We start from the raw sequence: 11,420 nt of genomic DNA, 5'->3' as shown, positions 1-11,420 counted from the left end.
AGTCAACCCACGGGTATCAACTAGCTCATTGCTACACTTCTCTCTCTGTGAAGGTCAGAGGCAACCTTGAGAAGAATACCATGCCTTCACAGAAGATTTCATACGGTCTCAAGAGATGCAGTACAAGTAGAAAAGGCAAATCCAAGTGCAGGGAAAAACATGAGTGTTCCAATGAGAACAAACCAGTGATCCCTTCATGACAAAAGGGTCTAAAATAAAAACCCAACCCAGCTGGCCAGCTGGCTGTCCCCAGACGTGTGCTGCCGTGTGGGGCACTCAGGATCCCTTACAAACTGTAACAGTAGAAGCCACGATGGCCAAGGTGAGAGGAAGTCTGCACTGTTGAGGTCCAGGCACCAGCCTCCATCCCTGTCTCCAATGGTCGCTCTGTTCTTGAGCCCTTGAACAAGCACCAGGCTCTCTGAAGAAGGAGAACTTACTGCTATCCACAAAGCAGGTCATGCTGTCTGATTAAGAACGTCCTCTGCTGTGGCATTCACATGGACCAAATGTTTTCAGGCTCAGGGCTCTGACATACGGCCCTTCCCCAAACCTCCTTGCAGAAGAAAAGGAAGAAGCAAAAGAAACAGGAATTATAACTCCCACTTAAAAAAGGAAAAATGGAAGTCATATCCAACGAGACCTTTCCCAACCCACCTCATTATCGATCCTTCTACTTTATTTATTCCAAGTCCTTGACCCACCAGTAAACCCATTAGCCCTTGCCCAGGAATCTGCAAATCCTGATTTCAAGGCATCTCTCAAGGTTTTATGACCCTTGAGAGGTCAACACTGCAGCAGTTCACTTGCAGCTGGTACTGGTATATTTCAGAAAACCAGCTGTAAACCCAGAGAATGCCTTTTATACACTATTTGAACACTGCCTGGGTTCAATCCCTGGTCCAGAAATTGAGATCCTGCAAGCTTTGCAGCACAGCACATCCCCTCCCACACCCCAAAAATAAAAACTAACATCACAAAGAAGCATGGTTGAGACAGCAACTTTCCAGCAATAACCACTTCCCCAAGCAGTTGAGCCCCTTGTCAGGGTGCTGATAATACACACTGCAGAACCCAGAGTTACCAGGCAGCATCAGAGGCCACGGACTCCCAGAGTCTCAACTCCAACTACTTCTACAGTGCAATTTTAACCATGGAACTCCCCTGGCTCCCACCCATTTTCAGCCCTGGGTTTCCTCCAGACTTTAAAAGAATGCTGAGAACTCCCCAATACAATTTCATGAAATACCTTTTTTTTTCTTTTAATTTAAATCATTACACTTTTTGTTAATAAGAAAAATAAGTGATAGCAGTAATGGAATTGTATGGTAAATCAAGAAACACCCCACATACGAAGGGCTGGGTTTGTGTAGTTTATTTTGGAAAACGTACGATTTCATCTGTCTTATGACTCAAGTTTAGCTCTGATAATTTAATGAATAATCGGACATACTGTATTTATTACAAAACTTTTCTAGTCCAACTATGAAATAACTTGGCAGTCTGGTTTTATCTGCAAGATGCTCCACATCTTCCCCAATTAATGCTGCAGGGTTTAAGAAAATGAAAGTTCTCTGTTTTAGACTGCATTCAAACTCTAGATACAGCCCCCACAGGACTGAACAGGAGGAAAAGCCCAGTTTTCTAACTTGCTTGAATGAGAATTAAAGATCTATACCTTTCAATGCTGAAGGCTTCAGCATTTCATTACTTGAAAGGAATGAACTGTTTTCAACCACACATTCTACAGAAATGTCAAGGTGTTCTCAACGAATTGCTGTTGTTGTTACTGTGATCATTACTTTAGGAAGCAACAAATAAAATACACTTAAGTAACTTCAAAATATGAAATTAAATAAATTCCTCAATTATGAACCAAATAAGGACATAACAGTATTAATGGTCAAGCTATTGACTTAAGCTTTGCACTTAACCCCCTCACCTCCACAATCCCAATCCCAGCTTAATGGATCTGGAAAAGAAGTCCTGGGAAAAAAATTATCCTGCCCATCTCAAACAGAGCTTTTCTCCTTGACCTATAATAGCTCAATAACAATTGTTTCTTGAATACAATTCCTATGACTGTGCATACATATTAACACATTTCCATAAACTGCTGTCACACAGCACTTTACATTGGTCCAATGTGTCCAGGCTTATAAAACATTTTCACATAAATTCTTGCCTCTAGATAGATGGTTAAGAACTAGAGCTGCCTGCACAGTTATTATATGCAAAGCACACTATGGAACCTCAATAACCTATGCTCCTACTGTACAGTACTTAGCGTGTGCTAAGTCGCTCCACTCGTGTCCGACACTGTGCGACCCTACGGACTGGAATCTCCAGATCCATGGAATTCTCCAGGCAAGAATACTGAAATGGGTTGCCATGCCCTCCTCCAGGGGATCTTCCCGACCCAGGGATCGAACCCAGGTCTCCTATGTCTCTACTGGCAGGCGGGTTCTTTACCACTAGCGCCCCCTGGAAAGCATCTCAATTTCAGCCCTTCTGATACACTGTAATCAATCATCTCACTCACTCATCTGCTCCTTAAGGATTCTTAAGGATGTCCCGTTCATCTTCTTCTTATCTACAGGCCCAACAGAATCTGGACCACAGGAAGTGCTCCGTAAACACCAAGAGTCTTCCGCCTCCTGCAAGCTCAGTACTTGCCTGGCTAGGCCTCCGCTGTGATCCAGATTTACACCATCCCTGCTCCCACTCATCCCTACCTCCACCAACTGTGATTTTCGCAACTGCACCAATGAAGCTTATACCCCAGGACGCAGACTTTTTTGCTCCCCAGCAAAACTACCCACGACTCAACGCTTCCTCGTAAGTCTGCCCACCGGCTCTCCCCAACCCATCCTGCAGCGGGTCCAGCTCTGCCCTGCACAGCTGCAGGCGATGAGCCTGGGGTCCCTTCACCCACCCGCCGCGGCAGTTCAGGCGACGGCCAGGCGGAGCCTGTCTGCCGTGAGGTGCCCTAGGGGAGCCGCGCGTCTAAGGGAAGTGCGGGGCTGGGCATCTGGGCACACCGCGGAGATCTACTGCAGCCACGGCACGGCAGAGTCCGGGGAGAGCTGTCCCGCTACGTCCCCGGCATCCCGGACCCCGCACTGTTCTGGACTCGGGCGAGGGCGATACGTACCCGAGAAGGCAGCGGTCGCAGACGACACCACGACTCCCCTTGCTCACCGTGTACGCCAAAGGATCTGAGCGGAACAGCAGTTCTCCCGGCCGCAGCGGTGCCAACGCGCGCAGCCCGTTTCCCTTGTCGGTGGTGCTGAACTTTTCCACCTTCGATGGCTCCATCCTTGCCGAGATCGGACACCTCTACGTCTGCCGGGACTAGCAGCTAGGGTCTCGCGGGCCACCGGAGCCGCGCGCCTGCGCTCTGCGCTCACGTACGCCCGAGGGGCGGGGCGGGCGCGTGCGGCCTCTGAGCATGCCCAGATGGGGTCCCTTCAAGGCTGGCTGCGCCGGCCGGGGAGAAGCGGGTTTGGGCTGTCATTTGTGCTCTCTTAACCTTTCTTTCCTAAGGCGGCGCTGCATGGAGAGGCGGTTTTTCCCCCCGGTAACATTTTATTATGATCATTTTTCAATGCAGACAGAAACTTGAAAGCACAGTGCGGTGAGCACTTGTATACCCTCCACCTAGATCACACAGTTCTTAGCATTTTGCAATTTCTGCTCATTTTCTCCCGCTATGTATGTATGTTTATAATAGTGATTCAGACACTTCAAAGTAAGTTGTTGTGTTGAACCATTTGAAAATGGCAGACATCATAACGTTTCACAACTCTTTACATCATGACGTGTCATAAGTACTGTAACATGCATTTCCGCAGAATAACAGTATTTTGTAAAACAACATCATCACATCTAAGAAAATTATTCTGATTGAGAGAGTAGCACTGCCATATATAAAACAGATAACTAATGGGAAGCTGTTATATTGCACACGGAGCTCAGTTCTCTCCTCTGTGATGACCTAGAAGTGTCGGATAGGGATTGGGGGTGGGAGGGAGGCTCAAAAGGGAAGGTATATATGTATAAATATAGCTAATTCTTGCTCTTTGTTGGATTCACGTTGTGTTGTTTCAGCAGAAACTAACGCAACCTTGTAAAGCAATTATATTTCAAATTTAAATAAATTAAAAAACTGAAGCCAAGAGGTTGTCTGTCCATTCTCCTTTGGAAGATAATAGGTAATGATCATCATAAGTAATGATACCTATTGTATGACCTTGCCTGGTCTATTCAACTTCTGAGCCTCAGTTTCTGCATCAAAAAATGGGGAAAATAATACTGCCTCCCACACAGTGCTGTTGTGTAGATTTAGTTAGAACAAGTAAAATAGCAGTGTTGGCACATAGTATTTAATATATATGTCAATTACAACTATGATCATTATTATTTGTGCTTATTTTCAATCATTTTAAAATTATATAAAAATAAAGATATTCCAAATTTTAAAAATTTATTCTGGGAATTCCCTGGTGATCCAGTAGTTAAGACTCTGTACTTTCACTGCCCAGGGTGTGGGTTCAATCCCTGGTCCAGGAACTAAGAACCCGCAAGACATGCGACCAAAAAAAAAAATCATTCTATAATAGCAAGCAAAAAACATTCACTCTAAGAATGGCTTTGCTAACTTTTTCTTCATAAAACAGGATTGCATTTTCTTTTTCATGACAGTGACTCTTTTAAGATTCTAAGCTAGGATTCTTGTTAAAATGTTCCACATTCTGTATTTGCCTGTTATTTTCTCCTAGTGTCATTTCCCTTGTTCCGCAGTACCCTGCACGCCCTATAAAATTCAGGCTAGATCTAGATGTTAGAAAATGGAGGTTTGACTTAAGTGTTTTTTAGTAAAAATTCACACTACAAATTATAGATTGTTCACTTCATATTGCATCAGATCATATCAGAGCATGCATAATAGCAGGTTGTTTGCTACTAATAAAATTAAGTTTGATCAGCTGGTAAAAGTGGGGGCTGCTAAAACTCTTCCTTGTAAATGTACATTTTACTTTTGCTGTTAGTAATTTTTGAGGTAATATTCTCGTACCCTAAGAATAGCTTGACTTTCACAACCTTGAGAGGCAAACTTCTGGCACTCCCTAAAGTCGCCCAGCAGTGGCTGTGCTGGAGTGGAAAGAGCTGTGGGTCAGGATTTCAAAACATGACTTTGAGTCCCAGGTCTGCTGTGTGAGCTCTGGCGACTTTTCCAAGCCTGTTTAGTAACGTTATAATGAAGGTTATAATACTTTACAAAGTGATGAGAAGAAATCCTATGAAAGTATTTTTTAAAATCTTTAATTCACCTTACAAATGCAGGGAGTCATTATTCTAAGGTAAAGCTTTTACATCTGTAAGTTTAGGTTAATGCCTGAGCATTCAACAACACTGCTGGTATAATCATCTCATACCAGTATTTAGCATTAAGCACGATACATAGAAGCAACTCACAAACCTCTTACTGAACTAAATAACATGTCACAAGGAGTTCCAGAGAACCAGGGGCTAATTGTACCATAGAATAGTCCCTGTCACTAAAGCATGTGGTAGACTGCAGTCCACGGGGTCGCTAAGACTCAGACACAACTGAGCGACTTTGCTTTCACTTTTCTCTTTCACGCATTGGAGAGGGAAATGGCAATCCACTCCAGTGTTCTTGCCTGGCGAATCCCGGGGATGGTAGCCTGGTGGGCTTCTGTCTGTGGGCTTCCGTCTATGGGATCGCAGAGTCGGACACGACTGAAGCGACTTAGCAGCAGCAGCAGCAAAGCATGTGGAGTTCTCAAGGGAAACATGATGCTGGGCTCCATGCTCAGAGATGAGATGACTTATTCCTTCCTTTCTGGGATGTGGTTCCAGCTACCCAGACATGACACTTTTTCCTCTAATGTATGACTTGTTCCCCTTCCCTCTGATGCAGAAAGTCAGCTGCCCCACATCTTAGAGGAATATCCTGTTCCTGCAGTCTCACTTTTTCCTAGTGTGTGCATATATATACTGCTGCTGCTAAGTCACTTCAGTCATGTCCGACTCTGTGTGACTCCATAGACAGCAGCCCACCAGGCTCCCCCGTCCCTGGGATTCTCCAGGCAAGAACACTGAAGTGGGTTGCCATTTCCTTCTCCAATGCATGAAAGGGAAAAGTGAAAGTGAAGTCGCTCAGTCATGTCTGACTCTTAGCGACCCCATGGACTGCAGCCTACCAGGCTCCTTCATCCATGGGATTTTCCAGGCAAGAGTACTGGAGTGGGGTGCCATTGCCTTCTCCAGTGTGCATATATAAGTTTCTCATTTCCCACTGGTTGGGACTTGGCTGGTGGTGAGCCATCACCTCCCATGAAGAAAAAAGCAATATCCCAGACAATGATGCAATAAGAAAGGAAGATCCCTACAGTTCCAACTGTTCACCTAACTGGACATTTCCATGGAAGAGACAGCTTGGTTAAATAACTCTTATTTTGGTCTGTGTTAAAGAGAGAAAACCAATGTCACTACATCCCAGCCTCTTTAATATCTAAAGTGCAATACCTGGGCTCTGCCCATCTGGCTTTCCCATGCAGAGTTATGGAGACACTTTTTGCTAATACCTACCTTTATTTTTCTTCATTCCCTGCTCATGTTCATTGTTCAGGAACAACAGGAGCCAGGGCAGGCAAGAAATGCCTGGAACAAGTATCAGATACTTTCACGAGAGCCAAGAGAAGTTAGGAACTCTCATCAAGCTGCTTATACCACAAGAGGTCATCTATGCTTCCAGAAAAGCTCAGTGTCCAAGAGGCTATGCACAAGAGATCTCTGTTTGGGCCCATACATGGCAACACGGAGTCAAAACTTTTATCTCAGAAGCAGATGCTGGGCATTAAAAAGATAGCTACAAAGCAAAAAACATGGACACAGTTTCAGGGATGCAAACTTCTATCTTCCTGCGATCTTAAATAATGCATTGCTCATAATCAGCATGCAGAGATTTGACAGATGATTGAATGGCAGGGTCTCGGTCCCTATTCTTGTGGGTTGTTTCATGAAACTGGTGTGATGCTGTGTGCCTGTGAGCAGTACACTGGCAAGAGAAGGCATGGGCTCCTCAATTGAAGGTTTAAGTATCAGAAAGAATGTAGGATTTAAGTTTTGGGGGTTCTTTATTGTTTGGGGGTATTTTTCGCTGCACTGGGTCTTTATTGCAGCACAGGGGGCTCTTTGTTGGGACCACTTGGGCTTTTACAGTTGTGGCGCAAAAGATTAGTTGCTCTGTGGCATGTGGGATCTTAGCTCCCCAGCCAAGGATTGAACCCACATGCCCTGCATTGCCACGTGGATTCTTAATCACTGGACTACCAGGGAAGTCCAGGAATTTCAGTTTTTGAGATGTTATGTGAAGCCAAGATAACTCAATGTTGAGCCCCAGAATGTAAAGTTAGAATGAGTTAAATAATCCCTGATTTGAGTTTAGAGTACTGAGCCTAGTGTTGAGGATCTTTGGCACCCAACTGTGAACAAAAAGAGGGCTTCAAGAGTTGGGAAGTAGCCTAACCCCTGCAAAGCATTTTTCTTACCAAGTAGGTCACCCACTGTCCCATGCTTGGCCAGTAGACAGAGACTAAGGAAACTTCATACCCAGAGTTCTTCACTTAAAAAGCCCCTTTCCAGGCTCTTAGTCTTCCTCAATGAACAAAGGAAGGAAGCAGGAGTCTCAGGCACATAGAAGCCATGGAGTACTGGGGGTCATCCTCTATTTCCTGGTGGCAGTCTTGAGAATGTCAGCAGTCCCTCCACAGCCACATCTTCGATCCCAAGGAGAAAAGGCTAAATGAGTCACTGCTGGGGACCACTATGATCCAGACTTCACTCACCAATCCAAGACCAACCTGGCAGAGACAGGGTTGAGGGAATGGGGAGGACCAGGTACTTCATGGAACTGGACCTGGGGCAGTGTGGAGGGAGATCAAAGGGCTGGAGCCCCAAGGGGCTTGCCTTCAGGTGAGAAGCCCAGCCAGTACAAAATAATGCAGAGGAAGTTAGAGACATGGAATCATCAATTAGTTAAGAAGAAAATTCAAACTACTGCTAAAAAAAAAAAACAAAACATTTTAGGCAACCATGTTAGAGGGAAGACTGAATTATCTTTTCACCCTCACTATAGAAACTGATAATGTTATATTATGATATTATAATATAAACTTGCTCTCTGGGCTCAGAACTAGTTTGGGGTAACATGGCTAACACCCAGTTGTGGATGTGTCTGGTGATGGAAATAAAGTTTGATGCTGTAAGGAACAATATTGCATAGGAATCTGGAATGTTAGGTCCATGAATCAAACAGGAGGTCAAACAGGAGATGGCAAGAGTAAACACCAACATTTCAGGAATCAGCAAACTAAAATGGACTGGAATGGGTGAATTTAATTCAGATGACCATTATATCTACTACAGTGGGCAAGAATCCCTTAGAAGAAACGGAGTAGCCCCTCATAGTAAACAAAAGAGTCCAAAATGCAGTACTTGGGTGCAATCTCAAAAATGACAGAATGATCTCTGTTCATTTCCAAGGCAAACCACAGAGTATCACAGTAATCCAAGTCTATGCCCCAACCACTAATGCCAAAGAAGCTGAAGTTGAATGCTTCTATGAGGACCTATAATACCACCTAGAACTAACACCAAAAAAAGATGTCCTTTTCATCACAGGGGACTGGAATACAAAAGTAGGAAGTCAAGAGATACTTGGAGTAACAGGCAAGTTTGGCCTTGGAGTACAAAATGAAATAGAGCAAAGGCTAATAGAGTTTTTCTCAAGAGAACACACTGGTCATAGCAAACATCCTCTTCCAACAAAACAAGAGACAACTCTACACATGAACATCACCAGGTGGTCAATACCGAAATTGGATTGATTATATTCTTTGCAGCCAAAGATAGAGAAGCTCTACACAATCAGCAAAAACAATACCAGGAGCTGACTGTGGCTTAGACCATGAACTCCTAAATGCCAAATTCAGACTGAAATTGAAGAAAGTAGGAAAACCACTAGATAACTCAGTTATGACCTAAATCAAATGCCTTATGATTGTACAGTGCGAGTGACAAACAGATTCAAGGGATTAGATCTGAGAGTGCCTGAAGAACTATGGACAGAGGTTCATGACGTTGTACAGGAGGCAGTGATCAAGACCATCCCCAAGAAAAAGAAAGGCAAAATGGCAAAATGATTGAATGAGGAGGCCTTAAATAGCTGAGAAAAGAAGAGAAGCGAAAGACAAAGGAGAAACGGTATGGACCTAATGGAAGCAGAAGATATTAAGAAGAGGTGGCAAGAATACAGAGAAGAACTATACAAAAGAGATATTAATGACCCAGATAACCACAATGGTGTAATCACTCACCTAGAGCCAGATATCCTGGAATGCAAAGTCAAGTGGGCCTTAGAAAGCAACAGTACAAACAAAGCTAGTGAAGGGGATGGAATTCCAGTTAAGCTACTCCAAGTTCTAAAAGGCGCTGTTAAAGTGCTGCACTCAATATGCCAGCAAATGTGGAAAACTCAGCAGTGGCCACAGGACTGGAAAAGGTCAGTTTTCATTCCAATCCCAAAGAAAGACAATACAAAGAATGTTCCCACTACCACACAATTGCACTCATCTTACATGCTAGCGAAGTAATGCTCAAAATTCTCCAAGCAAGGCTACATACAACAGTACGTGGACTGAGAACTTCCAGAGGTTCAAGCTGGATTTAAAAAAGGGAGAGGAACCAAAGATCAAATTGCCAATATCCGCTGGATGATCAAAAAAGCAAGAGAGTTCCAGAAAAACATATATTTCGGCTTTATTGACTACCCCAAAGCCTTTGACTGTGTGGATCACAACAAACTGTGGAAAATTCTTCAAGAAAAGGGAACACCAGACTACCGTACCCACCTACTCAGAAATCTGTATGCAGGTCAAGAAGCAACAGTTAGAACTGGACATGGAACAACAGACTGGTTCCAAATTGGGAAAGGAGTACGTCAAAGCTGTATATTGTCACCCTGCTTATTTAACTTATATGCAGACTACATCGTGCGAAATGCTGGGCTGGATGAAGCACAAGCTGGAATAAAGATTGCTGGGAGAAATATCAATAACCTCAGATACACACATGACACCACCCTTACGGCAGAAAGCGAAGAAGAAACTAAAGGGCCTCTTAATGAAAGCGCAAGAGGAGAGTGAACAAGCTGGCTTAAAATTCAATATTCAGAAACGAAGATCATAGCATCTGGTCCCATCACTTCATGGCAAATAGATGGGGAAACAGTGGAAACAATGACAGACTTTATCTGGGGGTGGGGCTCCAAAATCACTGCAGATGATCACTACAGCCATGAAATTAAAAGATGCTTGCTCCTTGGAAGAAAAGCTATGACAAACCTAGACAGCATATTAAAAAGCAGAGACATTACTTTGCCAACAAAGGTCCATCTAGTCAAAGCTATGGTTTCTCCAGTAGTCAGGTATGGATGTGAGAGTTGGACTATAAAGAAAGCTGAGCACCAAAGAACTGATGCTTTTGAATTGTGGTGTTGGAGAAGACTCTTGAGAGTCTCTTGAACTGCAAGGAGATCAAACTAGTCAATCCTAAAGGAAATCAGTCCTGAATACTCATTGCAATCACCGATGCTGAAGCTGAAGCTCCAATACTTTGGCCACCTGATGCAAAGAACTGACTTATTAGAAAAGACCCTGATGCTAGGAAAGATTGAAGGTGGGAGGAGAAGGGTTTGACAGAGGATGAGATGGTTGGATGGCATCACCAACTTGATGGACATGAGTTTGAGCAAGCTCTGGGAGTTGGTGATAGACAGGGAGGCCTGGCGTGCTGCAGTCCATATGGTCACAAAGAGTCGGACACAACTGAGTGACCAAACTGAACTTTTGCTGGATTTTTTGATATTTGTGGTATTTAACAGGTTTTAAAAATTTATATTTGTTATATTTTTTCTTATTCCAAATATGCCCTCTTGTACTTATATTTGTATTCATTGTTTTGAATCCTTTTTGTTAAAAAAAGATCCCTCTACTCAAAAGAACTGAAAGCAGGGACTCCAAGAGAATTCATAGCTTCACTCTTGATAATAGTCAAAAGATATTATAGAAACAACCTAAGTGTCCATGTCCAGATGAACGGATAAACGAAATGTAGTCTATACATACAATGGAATATTATTCAACCTTTAAAAGTAATGAAATTTGAACATGTTACAGTGTGAATGAAACTTGAAAACATTATACTAAGTGAAACAAGCCAGACACAAAATAACAAATACTATATGAGCCCACTGATGTGAGGTCCATGGAATAGATAAAATCAGAGACAAAGAGTAGGGGCCAGGGGAGAGAGGGGAAATGGAAAATTCA

The 11,420-nt window shown here is 43.5% G+C and overlaps 1 protein-coding gene across 2 annotated transcripts in view; it reads right to left on the bottom strand.

Annotated features, from left to right (window-relative positions):
* SMYD3 (SET and MYND domain containing 3) overlaps nt 1–3,398 on the bottom strand; it is a 748,778-nt gene extending 745,380 nt beyond the window's left edge. For both annotated transcript variants that reach the window (XM_010852898.1, XM_010852900.1), the window contains exon 1: nt 3,155–3,398. In XM_010852898.1, the coding sequence (XP_010851200.1) occupies nt 3,155–3,318 (164 nt within the window). In that variant the 5' untranslated portion in view covers nt 3,319–3,398. The remainder of the gene's footprint in view (nt 1–3,154) is intronic.
* Nucleotides 3,399–11,420: the final 8,022 nt, after the last annotated feature.

Source organism: Bison bison, unplaced genomic scaffold (assembly GCF_000754665.1).
Source record: "Bison bison bison isolate TAMUID 2011002044 unplaced genomic scaffold, Bison_UMD1.0 scf7180017864317, whole genome shotgun sequence".
Classification (NCBI taxonomy): Eukaryota; Metazoa; Chordata; class Mammalia; order Artiodactyla; family Bovidae; genus Bison; species Bison bison.
This window is presented reverse-complemented; position numbering and strand designations above follow the sequence as displayed.